At 33.5% G+C, this 21,134-nt stretch overlaps 1 protein-coding gene across 1 annotated transcript in view; it reads left to right on the top strand.

Annotated features, from left to right (window-relative positions):
• Il1rapl1 (interleukin 1 receptor accessory protein like 1) overlaps positions 1 to 21,134 on the top strand; it is a 1,186,632-nt gene that overhangs the window by 703,022 nt on the left and 462,476 nt on the right. The window contains exon 6 of the mRNA XM_042692436.1: positions 1,271 to 1,424. Coding sequence (XP_042548370.1) covers positions 1,271 to 1,424 — 154 coding nt within the window. The remainder of the gene's footprint in view (positions 1 to 1,270; positions 1,425 to 21,134) is intronic.

The following is a 21,134-nucleotide window of genomic DNA, read 5'->3' as shown; positions in this document are numbered from 1 at the left end:
AATCTATCAAGTATTGAAAAGATGAGATTTAAAAGCTACTTCTAAAGTAGAATACTGCAAAATAATTAACCTGGCTAAGTATAGATTCTAAACATTCAGTACTCAATTTACACAATTATGAGGGTTTATATAACTGTTATGAGCAAATAAAATGTAGATTTTTAATCTAAAATAACCGTGTAATCACCTCCACACACAATTACACAGAGCAGGAACTAAGCCACATAAAATCACAGTCTAAAATATCCGATTTGCCAATAAAATTTTTAGAAATACTACACCACTCAATCATATCAAAGGGCTTAAGACTATTTTATTCTCATTCCATTGATTGTAAATCTGGCTAGAGGATACGGAGTTCTGTTTTGGCTCAAACAGAAATCTATGAGCCAATGGCATCATAATCCAAAGCTTAATTCAGAGATTATAATTTGTTAGGGCTATCAACAATGACAATACATATCCATGAAATTTTAAAGACTTTGCACACAAATGTTATTCATTTCTTTCAAGGAGTATAATATACGTGACATGAACAGACTTAAATGTATTAAATATGACACTTAAAATATTAAAATAGCATTTTATTTTATATAACTGTTTTCCTAATTTAAATTCAAATAATATGTATTCAAAGTATTAATATCAGTGTGGTTAATTTTTCAATAATCAAATATAAAGTATTAGTGTTTAAAATAATGTTCGTAGTACTTAACATGTTATTGGTTTTGTGTTTGTTTTTGTTTTTGGTCAGTTGTGGGGCTTGAACATGGGGCCTGGACTCTGTCCCTGGGCCTTTCTGTGCTCAGGGCTAGTGCTCTACAACTTGAACCACAACCCTACTTCTGGTATTTGAGTGGTAAATTGGAGACTGTTCTGCAGGGGCTAGCTTCAAACTGCAATCCCTAGATCTCAGCTTCCTGAATAGCTAGGACACAGGTGTGAGACATCGGCGCCCAACCAACATCTTTATTCTAATATCTAATAAATCAATACATAACTGATATGTAAGTATTCAGTATAAATACATATGTATGTAAGTCTCATATAAATCTGTATGAGAAATTAGTAATATGACTCTTTCTAAAAATTCTCTTCAAATTCAGGTACATGACTTCCAAAGGCTTTAAAGATAAATAAATTTACTTAGCATTAATTGAAAATGTTTATTCCCTTTAAAAGGCAACTTTAAATATGATTGGTTTAGTGACACCATACCATATTTTTCAGTTACTGTAAGTACTATCTAAATTCTATGTTCTTCCTATAGGAATGTAGGACGAAAACATGGAGGCCAAGCATTGTATTTAAAAGAGACACATTGCTTATAAGAGAAGTCCGAGAAGATGACATTGGAAATTATACATGTGAATTAAAATATGGAGGCTTTGTTGTAAGGAGAACTACTGAATTAACTGTTACAGGTAATCAATATCTTCAATATATCATCTAATTTTAATGAAGTTACTGATTATATTAATTTGGCAACTGTAAGTTCATGTTTTAAATATTTTACCTAAGCATAAAAAAGTCCTGAATGGAATGATTAGTGTATTTCTATAGGTGAAATTTATCCCACTTTCTTTTAAATTATTTTGGCTGAAATACATTTGAAAAGTTAACAGGACTATGCTTAGAGAAGTTAGCTTTTGAAAGTATTTGAAGTAATGAGTTTATAGTTTTAGAAAATTGTGCTTATATTGCAGTGATATCTTTTTTGCAAACATTTTATGGAGTGGTGAAACGGATTATATGAAATATATCTTTGTGATAGTGCCTTACTCCAAATTAGAAAAGACATTTTTTCTGTATTACTTACTACTCTGAAAGATGTGAAAATAATGTAAGTCCATACACAATCATCAAATAATGTGAAATGGTAGCTACAGAGTCATCCCTGTATCTGGTTGATAAAGTGGAAGGACATGAGAACATGGTTCCGAACATTTCTTATTATCAAGACACCACAGTTCACACACCACATGAACTTGATCAATACATCACAACTTTTGGAACATTGTTTTACTCGTGTATAAAATGATTATCAAATTTGCTTGCTGCAATGTTTTGGCAAGGATCAAATGAGGTAAGGTGATGGGTAAGAAATAATTCTACAACATGCAGGCTTATGCCCAAATCTTTTTGTCATGTATAAATTGTCTTTTTAATTTGTAGTTGTAGTAACAATATACTATATTAAAAGTAGTTACACAAAAATCAGGGGCTGAATAGAAGCTAAAATAAAAATGTAAAGATAATATTCATGAGAAAGACTGTTGATGGTATTTCAAATAGCTATATGTGTGAAATATTTATAGCAAAATGAAAGAACAATAACTATTTTAAAGAGACTTTGAATTATTCTCTGATACACTTAAAACAGACTTCTTTTATTTGAGAAATAAACCTGTAATAGTCATACACATGTTATAATGATCAAGTAAGTTGGGAAAATGTGATATATTTGGGATTAATGTGATTTGCTCCATGGAATTTATTTAACAAATAGGAATTATTCTGACAGAGAGTAATTTAATTAGATTTGGAAATATTTGATGTCAGACATAATAAATTTCATGCATGCAACATACTGTAGATTTAACAGTCCACATACATATAGCCTCTGATTTGTGTTACATAACTATGATAAACATGTATAATTTACAATCATATTTCAATTTTTGTATAATAGTTATCCATATGAAAAATTCAGATACTTTGTCATTTTACCTCCTTATACTTTAATAAGCCAGTGGAAATATGTCTATACACATATTTATATTTTATCTATTTATTTTTTACATTTAATCTGTATCCAGAAGTAGCTTTTACAAGCAGTTGATATTGAAACAAATATGAAGGAAAAAGATGATCTGAATGGAAAAAATATGTATCCTGGTCCTTATATTTTAAAATGTAACATTCACCCTTGGAAACTAGAACTTTCCCCTTTCTAGAAATAAAATACAAAGATTCAAGAGTGGTCTCTATTTGAAGCAAATGAAAAGTGAGGAAGGTTCCAACCTGTTAAAATAACTCATATATCATTTAGTATAACCAATAACGGAACTCTTTGCTTCTAAATGATTCAAAGAGTATTTATGTCTTGATATCCAAAGGAAATACGTGATTTTAGGTTAACTATTGAAAAATATTATTTAAACAAATTATTGTGATTCATTGAGATAAGGTCATCCATATATATATATATATATATATATGTATATGTGTGTATATATATATATATACATATATATATATATATATATATAAAATGCTTTAATCATGTCCATACACTCTTGAACCTTTTCTCCTACTCCCTCCTTGCCCTCTCCCTCTTCCCACCATCTAAGAGTACCCTTTCTAATTTTAGGTCACCTTTGTTTTAGCTTTCTACATGTGATTTTCTGGTTTTCCCAACAGTTGGTTAAAGTATATATGATTTTTCCAACCCTTTTTGGGGAAATATATATTGTCTGGTACTGTTGTCAAGAATAAATTGTCTGAAAATATGTGGATTTGCTTGTGAGTGTTCTAAATGCTGCTCCATTGGTCGATGTGTGTGTGTTTGTAAGCCAATGTGATCCTCTTGTTTCTAGGATGGCTTTGTTAGTATGTTTCAAAATCAGATATTAGGCCTTCATCTTTGCTCAAGATTACCTTGGGTATTTTCTGTGATTCTGTATGGATTTTAGGATTTCTTTTAGCTATCTGCATAATGTGATTAGTAGTTTACTCAATTAAATCTGGTGATTGCATTGGCTGTTATAGAGATTTTAACAATTTTAATTTTGTTAACTCATGAAAATCCATTGTCCTTCAACTTGTAATGTGTTCTTCATTTTTTTCTTCATTGTTTATAGCCTTAAGCAGTTTTATTCTTAGGTACTTTTTATTTTTAGTAACTATTTGGAATGGTATTTCTTTCCTGATTTCTTTCTCAGTAAGTTCATTATTAGGTATAGAAAAGTTAACGATTTTTGTAGGTCTATTTAAATACTTTATTGTATTTGTTTTTCAGTTCCAATAATGTTGTAATAATGTGTTGGTAAAGTCTTTAGTTTTTTCTCTATATAAAGAATCATATCATGCTTGTATGACTCCGTATTTTTCTTTCGAAATTTCTCTGGCTAAAATTCCTAGTACATCATTCAATAAGAGTGATGAGAATGGACACTTTTGTTTCATTTTTGACAATAGGAGACATGCTTTCAGATTTTCCTATTCAGGATGATAAGGATTTGTCATACACGGTCTTCATTTTGTTTAGTTACAATCCTTCTATATCTAAATTATGCATTTTTTGTTTTTTATTTGTAAAAAAATATAGTATATAGAGGGTTAGTTACATGAGTGAGGTAATGAGTATATTTCCTATCAAGCATTGTTACCTCCTCCTTTGTTTTTCCCCTACCATCCTTTCTCTTCCCTTCCCTCCCCATCTCCTCAACTTCCCCTCCCCCTCCAAGTTGTAAAGTTCCTTTTCAACATAGTGTCTTGTACATGTCATTGTTTCAATAGGTCAACCTGTATCCTTGTTTCAGCATTTTGTTATTTCCCTTCCCCTCCCCAAATTAGAAAAATGTATATACAAAATGCAGGGCACCGACGTCAAATACAGTGAAAACAGGGGCTATACCATGGGGGAAGTACATACAAGAGAAACAAAAATAAATCACATAGTACATTGAATATGTTAAATACAATATCAAGAAAGAAAAAACAAGTTATGTCCCTATCTTGGGGTACATTTCACTTAACATCATCTTTTTTTTTCTTTTTTTTTTATTGTGAAAATACCATACAGAGGAGTTACAATTACATGGGCAAGATAATGAGTACATTTCTTATCAAGCATTGTTGCCTCCTCCTTTGTTTCCCCTTCCCATCCCTTCCCATCTCCCTCCTACCCCCCCACCCTCCCTACCACCTCTTCCCACCCCCTCACCCCCTGCCAAAGTTGTAAGGTTCGTTTTTCGACATAACGTCTTATACATCTCATGTTGCAATGGGTCCACCTGTATCTATTTAAACAATTTGTTTTTTATATGGTCATACGTACATAGTTTTTTGCCTTTTCTGTTTGTCCTAGACATATCCTAGTTATTTCAAATAAAGGAAACCATGGACCTATGTTTCTTTGGCCCTGGCTTACTTCACTTAATGTAATTTTTTCCAAGTCTTCCATTTCCAAACAAATGGGGTAATGTCATTCTTTCGGATCAAGAAAATGTGCTATATTATATGCAATGGAATTCTATGCAGTTTTTTCATTCTTATCCTCTACAGATGTTACAGTTCATCTGTGTTTTTTTAAACGTTTTTATTTGTATCTTTTTAAAGTTTGATTATGACATGCCTAGCCATAGTCTTTTGAGTATTCTACTTGATTTTCTCAATTTGTTTTAGATATTCTGTTCTGAATTTTATTTTTTTCTATTTGCATTTCAGTTGAGATAGTTTCTACTGACTTACTTTCAACCTTTTTTATTCTTTTCTCGACTGTGCCTTATCAAAGGCAATCTTCACTTCTGTTACAATCTCTTAAATTTCTAGTGTATATTACCCATCTAAAATTTCATGCTATTCTACTTTTCATTAGAGTCCTTAGTATATTAAATATAGTCACTTAAAATTATCTTCTGGTAATTCTATCATTTTATCATATCCAAGTGTGGTCATGATACTTGTTAATGTGTTTTGTTGCTTTTGTGGCTTGTGTTCCAAGTAAGTTGCTGTAGTAATGACTTTCTGAATTAATATGTATACCAAATTTTGGGCATAGTAAACCCAGGAAATTTTGTTCACAAGAAGATGATTTTCCCTCTGTTTTTTATACTTTTTAAAATTTTATTTAATTGTAAAGATGCTGTACAGAGGGGTTACAGTTACATGAGTAAGGTAATGAGTCCATTTCTTTTTGGGCATTGTTACCCCCTCCATTGTTGTTTTTCCACTATCCCTTACCTCCCCACCTCCCTCACTTTAAAAACAGAATGAAGACTCACAAGCAATTTACATGTACAGTAGAGATACGACTGAGAGTACAGTGTCATTTTAATTTTGGTATGCCCAACTCATTAAGAATCTAGCTTGCTGAGCACTGGGGGCTTATGCCTGTAATCCTAGACATTCAGTTCTCTGGGTTCTCAGGATCCCAGTACAAAGCCAGCCCAGGCAGGAAAGTCTGTGAAACTCTTATTTCCTGTTAACCACCACCAGGAAACTGGAAGTAGTCTGTGGCTCAGAGTGGTAGAGCACTAGTCTTGAGCAAGAAAAACTCAGGGCTAGGGCCCAGGCCCTGAGTTCAAGCACCACGAACCTACAGAGAAAAAAAAAAGGAATCTAATATCATGTCTGACATAATTACTCAACAAATATGTATTCTTTTTGAATTAGTTAATTCAACACAAATGATACACTCCAGTATAAAGCAATTGCTTTAAGATTGTGTTTGCACCTGGCAAAATCATACAATGAGCACTTAAAAAGTAGAGAAATATTGTAGGATTAACTATTTCTATCAAGATCTAACACATTGTTTTCATTAATACTATTAAATATTATCTTAATCTTATTTTCTATATTATATTGTTGAGTTTTAAGTTAATTCAAAACTCACCTTTATTAATCAAGAAAAATATCTACCAGTAGTTGACTTTTTGATACCAACAGGGTTGAATTTTTCTTTATTTTTAATTTTATATTACTGTAAAAGTGATGAACAGGAGGTTTACAGTTACAAGAGTAAGGTAATGAGTACATTTCTTTTTAAACACTGTTACCCCCGCCCTCATTTTCTCCTGCTTACCCCTCCTTATGCCCCTCCCCCCAAGTTGTAAAGTTCATTTCCAACATAGTGTCTTGTGAGTGTCATTGTTTCATTATTTCATTATTTGTTCTGCTGTTTCTGATTTCCTTTCCCTTCTATGGATCAGATAAGCTTATGTATAAGACAAAGAGTACAGAAAACTAAATCAAGAAGGCAAAAAATAGAAATAACTGCATATAGGACATATTAAGAACCTCTTGTTTCCAATTCTTGGTGAATTTTTCTTATACTATATTTTGTGTTCATTTTTAACATGGAATCCAAATCTATCAAAAAGCATGTTATTCTTGATTCAGGAATTCATCGTATTAATATCTCTTTCTCTAGAAAAGTCAATATTTTTATCAGAGGATACCTTTGTTTTGGTTGAAATCATTCTTAAAATTTTTATAATCAAAAGCTTACATATAAAGCAGTGTTAAAGGCTATAACTCTGTTCTTTATTCTCCCTATAATGTTTTATTGGCCTCTTTTTAGACGTAGTTGTTGCTTTTTACCCAACTGGGAAATTGAGAATTTGGCTAATATTTTTTCACTAACTACAACCAATGTATATAAATTATTAACATTCAGCAACTTAACAAGTTATCAAAATAAACAACATAGACATACCCGAGAGACACCATTTTGCCTGATTAAAGCTCTTAATTTCCCATTATTGTTTGTGTGCTACCCTGGGGGTACATATGAGGCATTTTTGTTTCCTTGTCCTTTGTGAACTTTAGTGGCTAGCTAAAAACTCATATACAAATTATATAGTTAAATTTTTCTCTCTTTCAGACAGTTGGACATACCCTTTGTCTTCTATTATGTCTGATCTCATCAGATCCAAATTTCGTTTTAAATATTCATTGAATTGCATTTGTCTACAGTTCATTGTTTTTATGTAATAGTATGCTATCATATAATTTATTTTGACTTGTTGCAGATGTAAACAACATTGCCATTAATTATAGTATATAAACAAAGTTTCAGACTAGCCCAAACCCTTTATTTCTATGTCTAGGTAATAGAATAGAGTAATGGTATGAGACAGTAAAAATGTTTTATTAAGGAATATTTTCCAAATTAAATGTGAGAGTCGGGAAGATTAGTGAGGAAGTAGGGAAAAGGAAAACTAAGTGGGAAATAAAAGCAAGAAGGAAGCAACTGCCACAAGAATGTGAAAGTTTTAGTAGCATTTTTATACTTGGTATAGCATCTTTAACAGAGTTAATGTAGCAGTATATTTAAACTACTTTCCAATCAACCATGGGTAAATTTATGCTCTCAAAAGGTACAGCTTCCCCCTGTTTCTATGGATGAAAAAGCTGAAGCAAAGAAAGGTTAAGTAGCTTTATCAAGGTCACAAAGCATCAGGATGACAAATTTAGGAATAAAATTTAATTCCCTGAAATTCAGTCCATGATTTACTCCACTGGATAATTAATAGTAAGACATTGTAGTTTTCATATTAACTCTGCTAACACAATGAAAGATTTATCTTTTAAGTTCAACTGGAATACATTGTTCTAAGACCTTTAATTCTTCTGCCACTGATGTAATTAAAATGGTGTGTTTCTGGTCTAGCTTGGAGGAGAAGTAATTGCTTTTATTTTTTTCTATTTCTTTTTTAAATGGCATATTTTATCTCTTGTTTTAAAGACTTTTTGTTTAATTTTATCGGGGTTGAATCCCCGATGCTTTATTGACTGTAATCTAATAAGAAATTATTATATTTAATTATAGTCAATCTTTCTAGAATTTACTTGACAAATTTACTAAAATCCTTTTATCAATGCCCATAAGAGTCATTATGTATATTATTTTTCATAGAATGAAGCATATTAAAGTATAGTTGGTGTTTATGAATTAGCAAGTAACATACAAGATGCAGGGCACCGGAATCAATTACAGTGAAAACAAAGGTTATACCCTGGGGGAAGAACATACAAAAGAAACAAAAAAAATCTCATAGTACATTATAAGTATGGAGGGGAAGAGATAAAACAAAATGCTTGAATAGGGATGCAGCTTTACCCATTGTAACCATGAGATGTACAAGACACTATGTTGAAAATGAACTTTACAATTTGTGGGGGGGAGGAGGGAGGAGTTGTGGAGGTGGAGAGGGAAAGGATGGTATGGGAAAAACAAAGGAGGAGGTAACAATGCTCAATTGGAAATGGACTCATTACCTTACTCATGTAACTGTAACCCCTCTGTACACTATTTTTACAATTAAAAACGTAAAAGAAAAAAAGAAAAACAAGTAACGTAATTTGAAACCCCAAAAACATTCAGAGGTGAACATGGAGAAACACAAATGTAATCCAGGCACTCTGAGGCAGAGACAGATAGATTTTAAGTCTGAAGCCAGCCTGGACTTCATAGTAAAACCCTATTTTTCTAAAGTTTATTAAACTTAATCTAAGGTTTTGAATTAAAAGAGAATAAGCTTTTTTTTTTTTTCCGATCATGGGTCTTAAACTCTGGGACCCTATCCTTCAGCTTTTCAGCTCAAAGCTAGCGCTCTACCACTTGAGCTACAGCGCCACTTCCAGGTTTCTAGTGGTTTATTGGAGATAAGAGTTTCAAGGACTTCCCTGCCCTGGCTGACTTTGAACTGTGATCTTCAGATCTCAGCCTCCTGAGTAGCTAGGATTACAGGCATGAGCCCCCAGCTCCCGGCTTTAAAAGAGAATAAGCTTCGAATTAAAAGAGAATAAACATCAATATAGTGAAACATGAATATAATCAATTTGACTGTTTTCTTTAAAAAAAAAAAATGGTTGTGGTGCTTGAACACAGGGCCTGGGAGCTGTCTCTGAGTTCTTTTGCTGAAGGCTAATACTCTACCACTTTGAGCTATACCTCCACTCCTGGTTTTCTGATGATTAATTGGAGAATCTCAAGGACTTTCCTGCTCCGGCTGACTTTGAACTGCAATCCTTAGCTCTCAGCCTCCTGAATAGCTAGAATTAAAGTCATGAGCCACTGGCACCCGGCCTGGCTGGCTTTTTAATTTAGAATTTAATCCTTAGAACAAACAGATTCTCTCATGTAATTTCTGACATTAACTACATTAACTTATTTAATATCTCAATATATTGAATAAATGATCCAAAAATGTATGAGTAATAAACACTTAATGTCAGATTATGACGTTAAAATTCATGGTTTTACCCTGAAGCAGAAAATGCTTGTATTTTTAATATATTCTTAAATGTTTACTAAAACATATTAAATGTATTTTAAAATATATCAGTAATAAGGTTGACATATGTCATTTTTGACCATGGGAAAAATAATACATCTCACTTGGATGACTCATTAATATAAGCAAATACTTATTTTTTATAAAAATGAATCCTGTTAATTCATCAAACTGTAGGTTTCCTCCCTTGCATCCATCAACCATATGGAGAATATCTGTGAACAATATGACGGAAATCTTCTAGAGGGACTCAACTTCAACAGAAATTCCACACAAAATTTTAGGACTGTGAGTGTGATCAAAAAGGGCCTTGAATGCCATGCATAGTACTGCATTTAAGGCCATTATTCTCAGAGAAAGCAGACGAGAATTTCTGTTATATAAGATCAAAAGGATTTTTTTTTTGTTTTTATTTTTTGTTTGTGTGGGAGAAATGACAAAAACTAACACTGAGATAGATGAAAAGCAGAATTTTATTACATTCGGCTCTGTTCCAAGTAAAACTGCCAGGTAGGAATATGCTAGAAATCACATCTGGGAACTGGTTAATAGCAGCTGGAGAGGGAGGCAACTGATATATGAAAAGTGGACTGAGGATGGCTTGGTGCTTTGGCTTCCTGTGAGTTGACTAGATTGGAAAATAAATCCATGATTCAAAACCATAGAGACTATTCCTGTTTGTCTTATGCAATATTAGTAGGTAATTTACACAGTGGCCACGAAGTGTAAGAGTGCAATATGGAAAGTGATTGGAGTGCTGATGTTACTGATGACTCACAAAGGGGACTGACTTCCAGCCAGGGCATCAACTGGGTGCTGGGGTCAAAACAACATATACAATGCCAGGTCAATAGGCAAATATACAGACAAGCAAAGTTCTTAAGGGATTGCTTATCAACCAGGAGGCAGAGGGCAGACTGACTAGATTGAAAAGAGAGAGGAATGAGGAATGACTATTAGTGATTATGGATTTTATCTTTTTATGTGATGGGAATAATGTAAAACTAATTGTGCTGACAACTCTATAATTCCATAAACTTACTAAGAACCATCAGATTGTACACTTTATATGAGTCAATCATATAATATGTGAATTGTATCCTAATAAAGCTGTTTTCAATAAAAACAAACTAGCTCACAACAGCACTGGAAAAACAAATCCAGTCTATTTCATTGCTAAGAATGCTAGGTGCTAGAATCCATAAATACTGACTATAAATTTGCATTGTCCAAAATGGTAAGTGACATTTTAAGAATCTAAAACAATAATGCCACATTGATGCATTAGGGAAGTGTAAATATTAAGAAGGGCACTTTGGTCAGCAGGCCTACAGCCTCTAGACCTATACACATTTTTATTTGACTCAGTTTTCTTACCTTGTTTTTGATGTTATATTTTCACCTGACATAATTCGTCAGTAAGAACAAGTCCTTAATTGTAGTGCTACTTTTTTCTTACAGTATTGACTTTGAAGTACACTGGGGACATCCCATGTATTTTCTGTTTTGTTTGACTCAGAAATGGTAGATATAGTCATCCTTCTTAAACCCAGGCATTAAAGCTGTCTCCCTTCTGTGATTTCAGACCACTAGCTAACCTCATACCTACCTCATTGTTAGAGAAAAGATATTTGCTTAACAGGTAACTATAATAGGGTACTTTGCAAAATGATATGTGGGCATTATTTTGCACATTTATCAAAGAAGAAACTCAAGGTCTATTGTGTACATGTATTTATAAACTTGAATTCACTTCATCATTATTTCAAATAAAATTCTATTCTTTGATATGCACTCTAACACTTTTTCATTCTCTTATGTTCATTCCAGTAAACTATAAGAGTGGAAGAGTTGTCTAATAAATGTTCTTTGGTAGAAGGACTGGTATAATTAGAGTAATAGACAAATTTCTTAATTATTGTCAATATAGCAATATGCACACTTTGTATCTCATCAAGTTTTCTGAGAGCTATATGATTTTTAGTATTTGACAATCATTCCTAAAAAGATACTGTTGCCCAAATCTCATCCTCCTCCTCCTCCCCTCCTCCTCCTCCCCCTCCTCCTTTTCCTCTCCCTCCTCCCTCCCTCTTCTTCCTCCCCCTCCCCCTCCTCTTCCTTTTCCTGTCCCTCCTCCCTCCCTCTTCCTCCTCCCCACTCCTCTCCTTTTCCTTTCCTTCCTCCCTTCCTCCTCCTCCTCTTCTTCCTCTTCTTTTTTTTTTTTAAATACTGTGATTGAAGTCAGAGATAAACACTTCATAGAAAGATGTTTTGCAGTTGGAGCCACACTTCCAGCCATTTTTACTTTGCTTGTAATTTCTTTTTGGCAGGGTGGGTGGGGAGTTCTATCTTGGGACTTGAACTAGGGCCTGGGCAGTGTTCCTGAGCTATTTTACTGAAGAAGAGTGCTCTACCACTTGAGCCATATCCAGTTTTCTAGTGGTTAATTGGAAGTAAGAGTCTCATGGACTTTCTTGCCTGGGCTGGCTTTGAACTGTGCTCTTCAGATCTCAGCCTCTTGAGTAGCTAGGATCATAGGTATGAGCCACTGGCTCCTGGTCCTCTGGTTTTGATTTTGAGATTATCACTTTTTGCCTAAGCCAGCTTGGACCAGACTCCTCCTACATATACTTCCTACCTTAGATAAGTGTGTGCCGCCACATATATGATTGCAAGCTGTGGAGTATTTTTAATTTAGATATTTGCTGCCTCCAGGGTTGTGGGCTAAGTTACCACACGAATTGATCACTGGGGCTTTAGTGATTTTTAAATATAAAAATGTTATTCTTTTTCTCAAAGACATTTATAGTATTAAAACTGGAAGTGATTAAGAAAATCAAAACTTTAGGTTCTGTTTTGACAGTTCAATAATTATATAATAGTTTCTTTTTTTAATAATGGATACTCTTTTAAACTATTTTAACAATTTGAAAGACCCTTTCTTAGTACTAGGAAAGGGTAACAACTTATATTGAGAGTTTTCACTAACTGACCCATAGGATTGAAGGTGTTTTCTTAATTTTCCAAATTATTTATTTATTTGTTTATTTATTTATTTACTTACTTATTTGTCAATTGTGAGGCCGGAAATCTGGGCCTGGGCACTGTCCCTCCGGTCTTCAGCTCAATGCACCCAACCACTTGAGCCACAGTGCCACTTCCAGCTTTTTCTGCTTATGTGGTGCTGAGGAATCAAACCCAGGGCCTCAGACATTCGAGGCAAGCACAATACCACTGAGCCACTTTCCCAGCCCCTGAAGGTGTTTTCTTGAGGATGAAATGAAGTGATAACTCTTGCAACTGCTACGAATATTGTATAATATATGGTTATAAGAATTTTTAAACTATCTTTTGAAAGCTGTGTAAAAACTGGTATTGTTTTATTCATGTAAAGATATATGGCTTTTTCATCAGGAGAGAATTCAATGTTTTCTTTTGTTTAACATGTGTGACCCAGGCCTTTAGTCATTATACCAGCATCTGTTGTTCCAGCTGGTAGACCCAAATAATTCAATGAATTTTAAATGGGCAGCAAAACAGGTATGTTCAGAGTAACAACATTTTGTGAATTCTTTGCAAGATGTAAAGTTTCGTATTCAGTGTCACAATTAAAAGCATGACTATGTATTAATTATCTCTTGAATGTGACTGAACATTGGGTTCCACATCAGCATGTCAACCTAGACATTCTAGAACATAAATATCACCAAACATTCTTTAGGAATGCGATGGGCTTTTTCTTAACATACATAGTGCAATATATTTTTCCAGAAAAACGTACAAATATTTTATGGGTATTATTTTTTAAAACCTAGGTACTATATGTTATCTTCTTGTATCACCAATAGATACTTTGAAATTATTAATGAATGCTTTTTGTTAATGCTCCCTTAGATAGTTATGTAAAATTCATGTACTTTCATAATGTGAACACATTTACTTTATTCACTAAACTTTGAAACATATTCTAAAATAAATCTAAAATGCTATTTTTTATCACTAGCCATCACAGCCTCCTAATTCCTAATATTTAATATTTTGCTTTTCAACATATCAATTATAATCACAAAGTCTATGCTTAATCTGATTTTAAAATTGAGTTTTGCTCTATGAAATTAAGAATGAAAGTAATTGGGGCTGGGAAGGTGGCTCAGTGGTAGAGTGCTTACCTTGCATGCATGAAGCCCTGGGTTCGAATCCTCAGCACCACATAAGTAGAAAAAACTGAAAGTGGTGCTATGATGCAAGTGGTAGAGTGCTAGCCTTAAGCTGAAGAGCTGAGGGGAGGGGGAAACAAAGGAGGAGGCAACAATGCTTGATAAGAAATGTACTCATTACCTTGTTCATGTAACTGTAACCCTTCTGGACAGTATTTCAACAATAAAAAAGCTATTTAAAAATGAACTGAGGGATGGTGCCCAGGCCCAGAGTTCAGGCCCTATAACCGACAAAAAAGAAAAAAAAAGAATGAAAGAAGTTTGTGCCTTTTTGAAAAGTGTAAAATTATAAAGTACTTAAGGAAAAGTATAGTTTGTAGATATCAATTTATTGTATTCCCATGCTCAATGTTTATGAGCCCCTCTCAAAATGTAACCTGAAAATAGTGTATTTCAAATTAGATATTGTGTGTATGCTCTACTTAATGATATAACACTTTTAGAATACCAAAATCAATAATAGTTACTACCATCAAACTTGAAAGGAATAAAATAGAAGAGATGGGAGATATAGCCATTAATTCTAAAACTATATCTTCGGGGGCTGGGCAACAAACAGATAGTAAGCTGTTTGCTTTTTCTCCAGTTGATTATGACATTGCTAAAATTAAATTAAAGCAAAAGGCTGACTACAAATATAATGAAATAGTTTTGATGATGTTTTCCATTTGGACACATAATCAGATCAGTTTATGTTAATCTAATTTCTCTTTGAGTTAAATAAATCTAGTAGTGTTAACCTGCCTTTTCATGTACTATTTTTTCTTTCAACACAATCATTTGATAAACATTTAGTTAGAAATAGAATTAAACTCAGAAGAATGAATTTATACTTATATAAGCAACTTATAACTTCTAATTATATATGAGTGTCTGATTTGATTATTATATCTGTGTTTTTTTGTTTTTGATTGATTTAATAACATCCTTTCTAGGCTGATTTTATTCAAGGCATTAATATGAAAAAACATAGTAAAGTGAATCTGTATGCATGTTAGTCTGAGAAGCATTATGGATATCTACCAAGTGGCTGAAACAAAGGCAATATCGTCAGTAGAAATATAGAGTGACATATTTAAAAGATATGTATGAGGTAAAAGAATAGAATTGGTTAATTATTTTCATGTGATAAATGGGGAAATGGTATTGTTTGAATTTTGAGATACTTTAAGACAATCTTGTTTAAAGAGGAGGTTATTTTAATGTTTGTTGTTATTGTTGTTGGCCAGTCCTGGAGCTTGAACCCAGGGTCTGGGTACTGTCTCTTAGCATTTTTGTTCAAAACTAGTGGTCTACCACTTGAGCCATAGCTCCACTTCTGCTGTTTTGGTTATTAATTGGAGATAAGAGTCTCCTAGGCTTTCCTGCTCAGGCTGGATTTGAACTGTAATCCTCATATCTCGGCCCCTTGAGTAGCGAGGATTACAGGCCACTGTAATGAAATCTGAGTCACTGGCAACGAACTCTGCAATGAAATGACTCCTTATTGACATTATTCCTAGTTTATTTTTTGTACTTTTTTACTGTAAAAATACTGTACAGAGGGGTTATTGTTACATGAGCAAGGTCATGAGTACATTTCCTATCAAGCATTGTTGCCTAGTTTATTGCAAACATTTATTCTGATCATTCTTTTTTGTGATTTGTGCTAGTTTATTTCTAGGTACAATATTCAGAATCCTAAGCAATATGAGCCTCAATTTAATTAAGCCACTGAAAGCATCATGTTGACCTGTAAGGGCAGCTAGCCTTACTCTAAGTAGCACAATTATGTAACTCTTACCTGATACAAAGACAGGTGGCTAAAAGGGGGATTTATAGCCAAGTTTCAAAGATTCTAAACAACACAGCTGCCACTTTTTTTTTTACAAAGATATATATTTCCACATCTGTTTTGCATATCCACTGAACTTTGATGTTCAGGTTCTACGAGGCTAGCTTTCAATAACTAGATCAAAACATTTCTTCTAGTCACTCTTCAAGACTTCACCTTAATTTGGATGGTCATTTTTCCCCACAGAGATTCATTCACTTTTCTGAGCCCTTTCCAGTACAATTATTGGATATTTAAATGTGTTGTCATTTTTTCTATTGGTCTCTATTCCAGACAAGACTTTGTCCTGTTTTTATTTTGTTTTGTTTTCAATTGTTTTGTTTTACTACTCAGCATACTATAAATTATTTAGCATATAGTAGAAAGGTGATTACTAAGCACTTTAAAATGTTCAATAAGTAAAAACTGAATTAAATATATACTTTAGGTATATATTTCATTGTAAACAACTCGGCTAAATATTTTAAATCTTAATTGAAAAACCTGTTAAGTAAGTAATTGTTTAAAATCTTTCAGCTTATTCATGAAATAAATTTAAAGTATGACTCCTTTGTAAGTCTTTATATATTCATTATTCTTAGATTAATATGTTTTCATCACAATGAATAATAACAACTGGGTTTTTCTGACAATTGGTGGTAATGGTATGATTTATTTTTTAAATTATTATAGAATACCTTCTTTTTGCAGGGTCAATTGAAGTATTTTTTGAAAACATACGTAGTTTTTGGCATTCATTCATATGAATTTTAATACTGTATTTTTTTCTTTTTCTTTTTCTCTTTGTGCCAGGACTTGAGCTTGAAGTCAAGCACTCTCACTTAGCTTTATTGCTCATGGTTGGTCCCCTACTACTTGAGCCATACCTTCATTCTGTCATTTTGCTAGTTGAATAGAGATAGAATCCAATGAATTTTCCAGCCCAGGTTGGCTTTGAGCCTCTATTTGCTAAGAATTATCCTCCTGAGTAGCCAGGAATACAAGCATGAACCACTAGCAGCTTCTATGTCTCCTAAGTGAAAAAAAAACTTACAAAGGACTTTATAAGACATGTATATACGTCAACTCATTTTAAAATTCTCAAATCACCCAAGGATAAAGATACATTTATTCTTCCCATTTTATAGGCAAGAAATTTGAACTTTAAGACATTAGTCACTTTGTCCAAGTGTTAGAGAAATGTAAATCTGGTGCTTTTATTTGTGAAGTCCATGTTTCCCAATAGCTGATCTGACCTCTTCAACCCAAATGGTAATTACTTATAGATTTTGATGGGCCCTATTAGGCAGAGATTATAACCATTTGAGCTACTCTTCTAGCCTTTTATACTTTACTTTTCAGGTAACATCTTGTGTTTGTCTGGGGCCAGCACTAGATAACAATCCTCTTTATTCCTTCTGTGTAAGGTAGCTCACAGGTGTGCACTAACATACACAGCTTATTTATTGCAATGAGATTTTGCCCTGCAGGCCTGGAACCACAATCCTCCAGATCTCTGCCTCCTGAATTGCTAGGAGTATAACATGAGCCACCATGCTCTGCTTTAGAGATATTGTTAAACTTCAGAACCTTGTTAACTTTCTTCTTTCCTTCTGTTTGTTGCTTGGTAATGTTTGCTTTTTTCCCTCTATCTTTGCATCAAAGTATATAGTATGTGGAAGTCCTGCCTCAATTTCCTCCATCTTCCATGTCTTTTATGCCCAGACACACTTTCAATGGTAACACTTCCTCAAGGGAAAAGTAAAGAGCTTAGAGTGCAAAGATGATATATAATCTGAAGTATAATTTTAATCTATACATAAATTCCTATGCATACACACTTATTTTTGCTTCTTGGCACAAAACAGCTAAGATTTAAAAGGGATAAGAAGACGAACTTAGAAAAAGCATTTATTTGTCTATTAATATGTTAGATATACTGTATCGTTAATAGTCAAGACAATATTCTCCAAGTGCCGAGAGGATAGAGCAATTATAGTAGGGTGTGAATTTTAGCAAATTAAAAGAAATACCTTCCTGATCCATGTTTCTAATTATCTGACAGAGTGTTGTTAATAACTTTTTTGTAAGCCACAAATACATCAGTAGCACTTAATTATTATGCAGTCTACAATACAACACAATTCAGTTTTTCTCCTGCCTTCAAGATGACATTGTTCCCTGTAATGAACTGTCTTGAAGACTCAGAGTGCTGTTTTCAGCGATTTTTCATGAATACTCAGATTTTATGGTGTATGAAATCTGATTTGAATATGCTCCACTACAATAACTCTTAAAGAAATTATTTGCATTTTCTTTTTTATTAAATTTTATTTTATTGTAAAATGCTGTGCAGAGGGGTTAGAGTTACATGAGTAAGGCAATGAGTACATTACTCATTGATCATTGTTACCCCTTCCCTTGTTGTCCCACTATCCCTGCCCCTCTACCTCCTACACTCCTCCCCACCCCCATCTCCACCCCCTCACCCTCCCCAAGTTGTATAGTTTGTTTCCAGTATACTGTCCTGGGGGTATCATTGTTGCAATGGGTCGTCCTGTGTCCTTGTTTCAGTGTTTTGTTATTCCCCTTCCCAGATTAGACAAATGTATATACAAGATGCAGGGTACCAAAATCAAATACAGTGAGAACAGGGGATATGCCATAGGGGGAAGAACATACAAAGGAAACAAAAGAAATCACAAAGTACATTTAAAACAACAACATCAAAGACAGACCTCTTGGGTCCATATCTTGGGGTTCATTTCACTTAACATCATCTTATATGGACATATGTAGATAGCTTTTGAGCTTTTCAGCTCATCTGATAAGATTATCCTATACGTATACTAATTATTATAAATAAGGGAAACGATGGGACCTAAATTTCTTTGGGCCTGGCTTACTTCACTTAATATGATTTTTTTCCAAGTCTTTCCATTTCCTAAGAAATGGGCTGTTGTCATTCTTTCTGATGGATGCATAAAATTCCTATAAATAAATATATATATATGTGTGTGTATATATATATATATATCACATTTTCTTTCTGATGGATGCATAGAATTCCATATATATATGTATATATTTGTATTTATCACATTTTCTTGATCCAGTCATCTACTAATGGACATTTTCTTTTATCATTGAAAACCATATTAATAAAAGAATGTAGACAATTGAGAGTAGCCATAGTGAACTAAAAGACACAGAGAGCCAGGTGCCTGAGAATCATGCCTGTAATGGTAATTATTCAGGAGACTAGATCTGAGAGCCACAGCTTGAAGCCAAATTGGGCAGAAAATTCCATGAGACTTCCATCTGCAATTAACCACCAAAAAAAAAAAAAAGCCAGAAAGGGAGCTCTGTATGAAGCACTAGAGCACTAGCCATGACCAAAAAGCAAAGGCACAATGACAAGGCCCTGAGTTCAAGCCCCAGTACTGGCACAACTTAAAAATAAAAATAAATTTAAAAATACAAAAAAATGGTAACTTTTGGTGTTTTCAATTCTTTGTTGCTTTGTATGTCCCTTCCCCACAGTATAACCCCTGCTTTCACTGTATTTGATGTCGGTATAATTTGTGGAGGGGAAGGGGAAAAACAAGTCGTTTAAATAAGGATACAGGTGGACCTGTTGCAACAATGAGAAGTACAAGTTGTCATGTCCAAAACGAGCTTTACAACGTTGGTGCGGGGGAGGGGGGGGGGGGGAAGGGGAGGGAAGGGGGGAAGGAGAAGGATTGGGATTAGGTGGGGAGGGGGGAGGCTGGGAAGGGATGTGAAGGGTAAACAAAGGAGGAGGCTGCAATGCTTGGTAAGAAATGTACGCATTATCCTGCCCATGTAACTGTAACTCCTCTGTACAGTATGTTCACAAATAAAATTAAATTAAATTTAAAAAAAAAAACGAACTTTATAACTTGGGGGGGGAGGATTTGGGGGGGAGGGAGGATAGGAAGGGATGGGAAGGGTAAATAAAGGAGGAGGCTACAATGCTTGATAAGAGATGTACTCACTATCTTGCCCATGTAATTGTAACCCCTCTGTACAGTATTTTCACAATAAAAAAAGTGGTGCTATTTTATATTCAAACGTTACATATCATATATTTTGAAGTGTGTTCATTTCTCCAAATCTTCACCCAAATTTCTTGTTTCTTGTTTATTATTAATGTTGTTATTGTAAGCAGCCTGATGAAATTCAAGTGATATACCATTGTGCTTTTGTGTGTTCATCTTTAAATCACTCAACTCACAAATAAATCTGTGAATCTGTAAATGTTAACATCAAAATTAGCTATTTTGAAATATTCTCATGTATTTTTTTGGATACCTTAAGGTATAGTTTGTTTATTTTGTGTTACATTTATGGAAACAAAATCTTTCTGGTAAATTTGAAGATCTAACTGAACTTTGAACGAAGTTACTATTTACATCAGAATACTGTAACCTCTAAGGACCTGTCTTTACTGAATTTACAAAAATATTTATAGAAAGAATTGTACTAATAGGATCCATCTATGAGAATGGTTGGACATTTTGACTTTTCAAGCCTAGTACTTAAAGGCCTAGGAAAGGAGAAAAGATGTTACATATTTATAACCTTCTTTGACCTGGACTTCTTTTAGGGGGAAGCAACACAAGTTCTTATTGAAAATATATTTACAAAATACCAGTGTATAAACCATGGTTTCAGGATAAGCTAAAAATACCTAGCAATTCTATTAACTCTATTGGATTGATAATTGAATTAAACATATCTTTATGAAACATTTTGTACCTCTGAAGGCAAGAGAAATTTAAAAAGGCAAAAATAATTAAAACAATATAAAGAAAGAAGGTGACTGAAAAACCACACTAACAATATGGCTTTAGATCTTGCTTCTGGTAAATAAATTATATGGTTTACTTTCATAAGAAAATAAGCCTTTCACTATCTTAGGAAATTCTTATACTAGGAAAGAATTTTCAAGTGCAACTTTGATTTTACTATGCAGAATGATTTTTGCCTGAATTTTTGAGTGTATACACAGCAGTAGAGTAAACTAGAATTTGCTAAAGTTTTAAGGACTTC

Source organism: Dipodomys spectabilis, unplaced genomic scaffold (assembly GCF_019054845.1).
Source record: "Dipodomys spectabilis isolate Male_0828 unplaced genomic scaffold, ASM1905484v1 ptg000156l, whole genome shotgun sequence".
In the NCBI taxonomy this organism is placed as follows: Eukaryota; Metazoa; Chordata; class Mammalia; order Rodentia; family Heteromyidae; genus Dipodomys; species Dipodomys spectabilis.
Note: the sequence above shows the minus strand (reverse complement) of the source record. Positions and strands in the feature narration are given on the sequence as shown.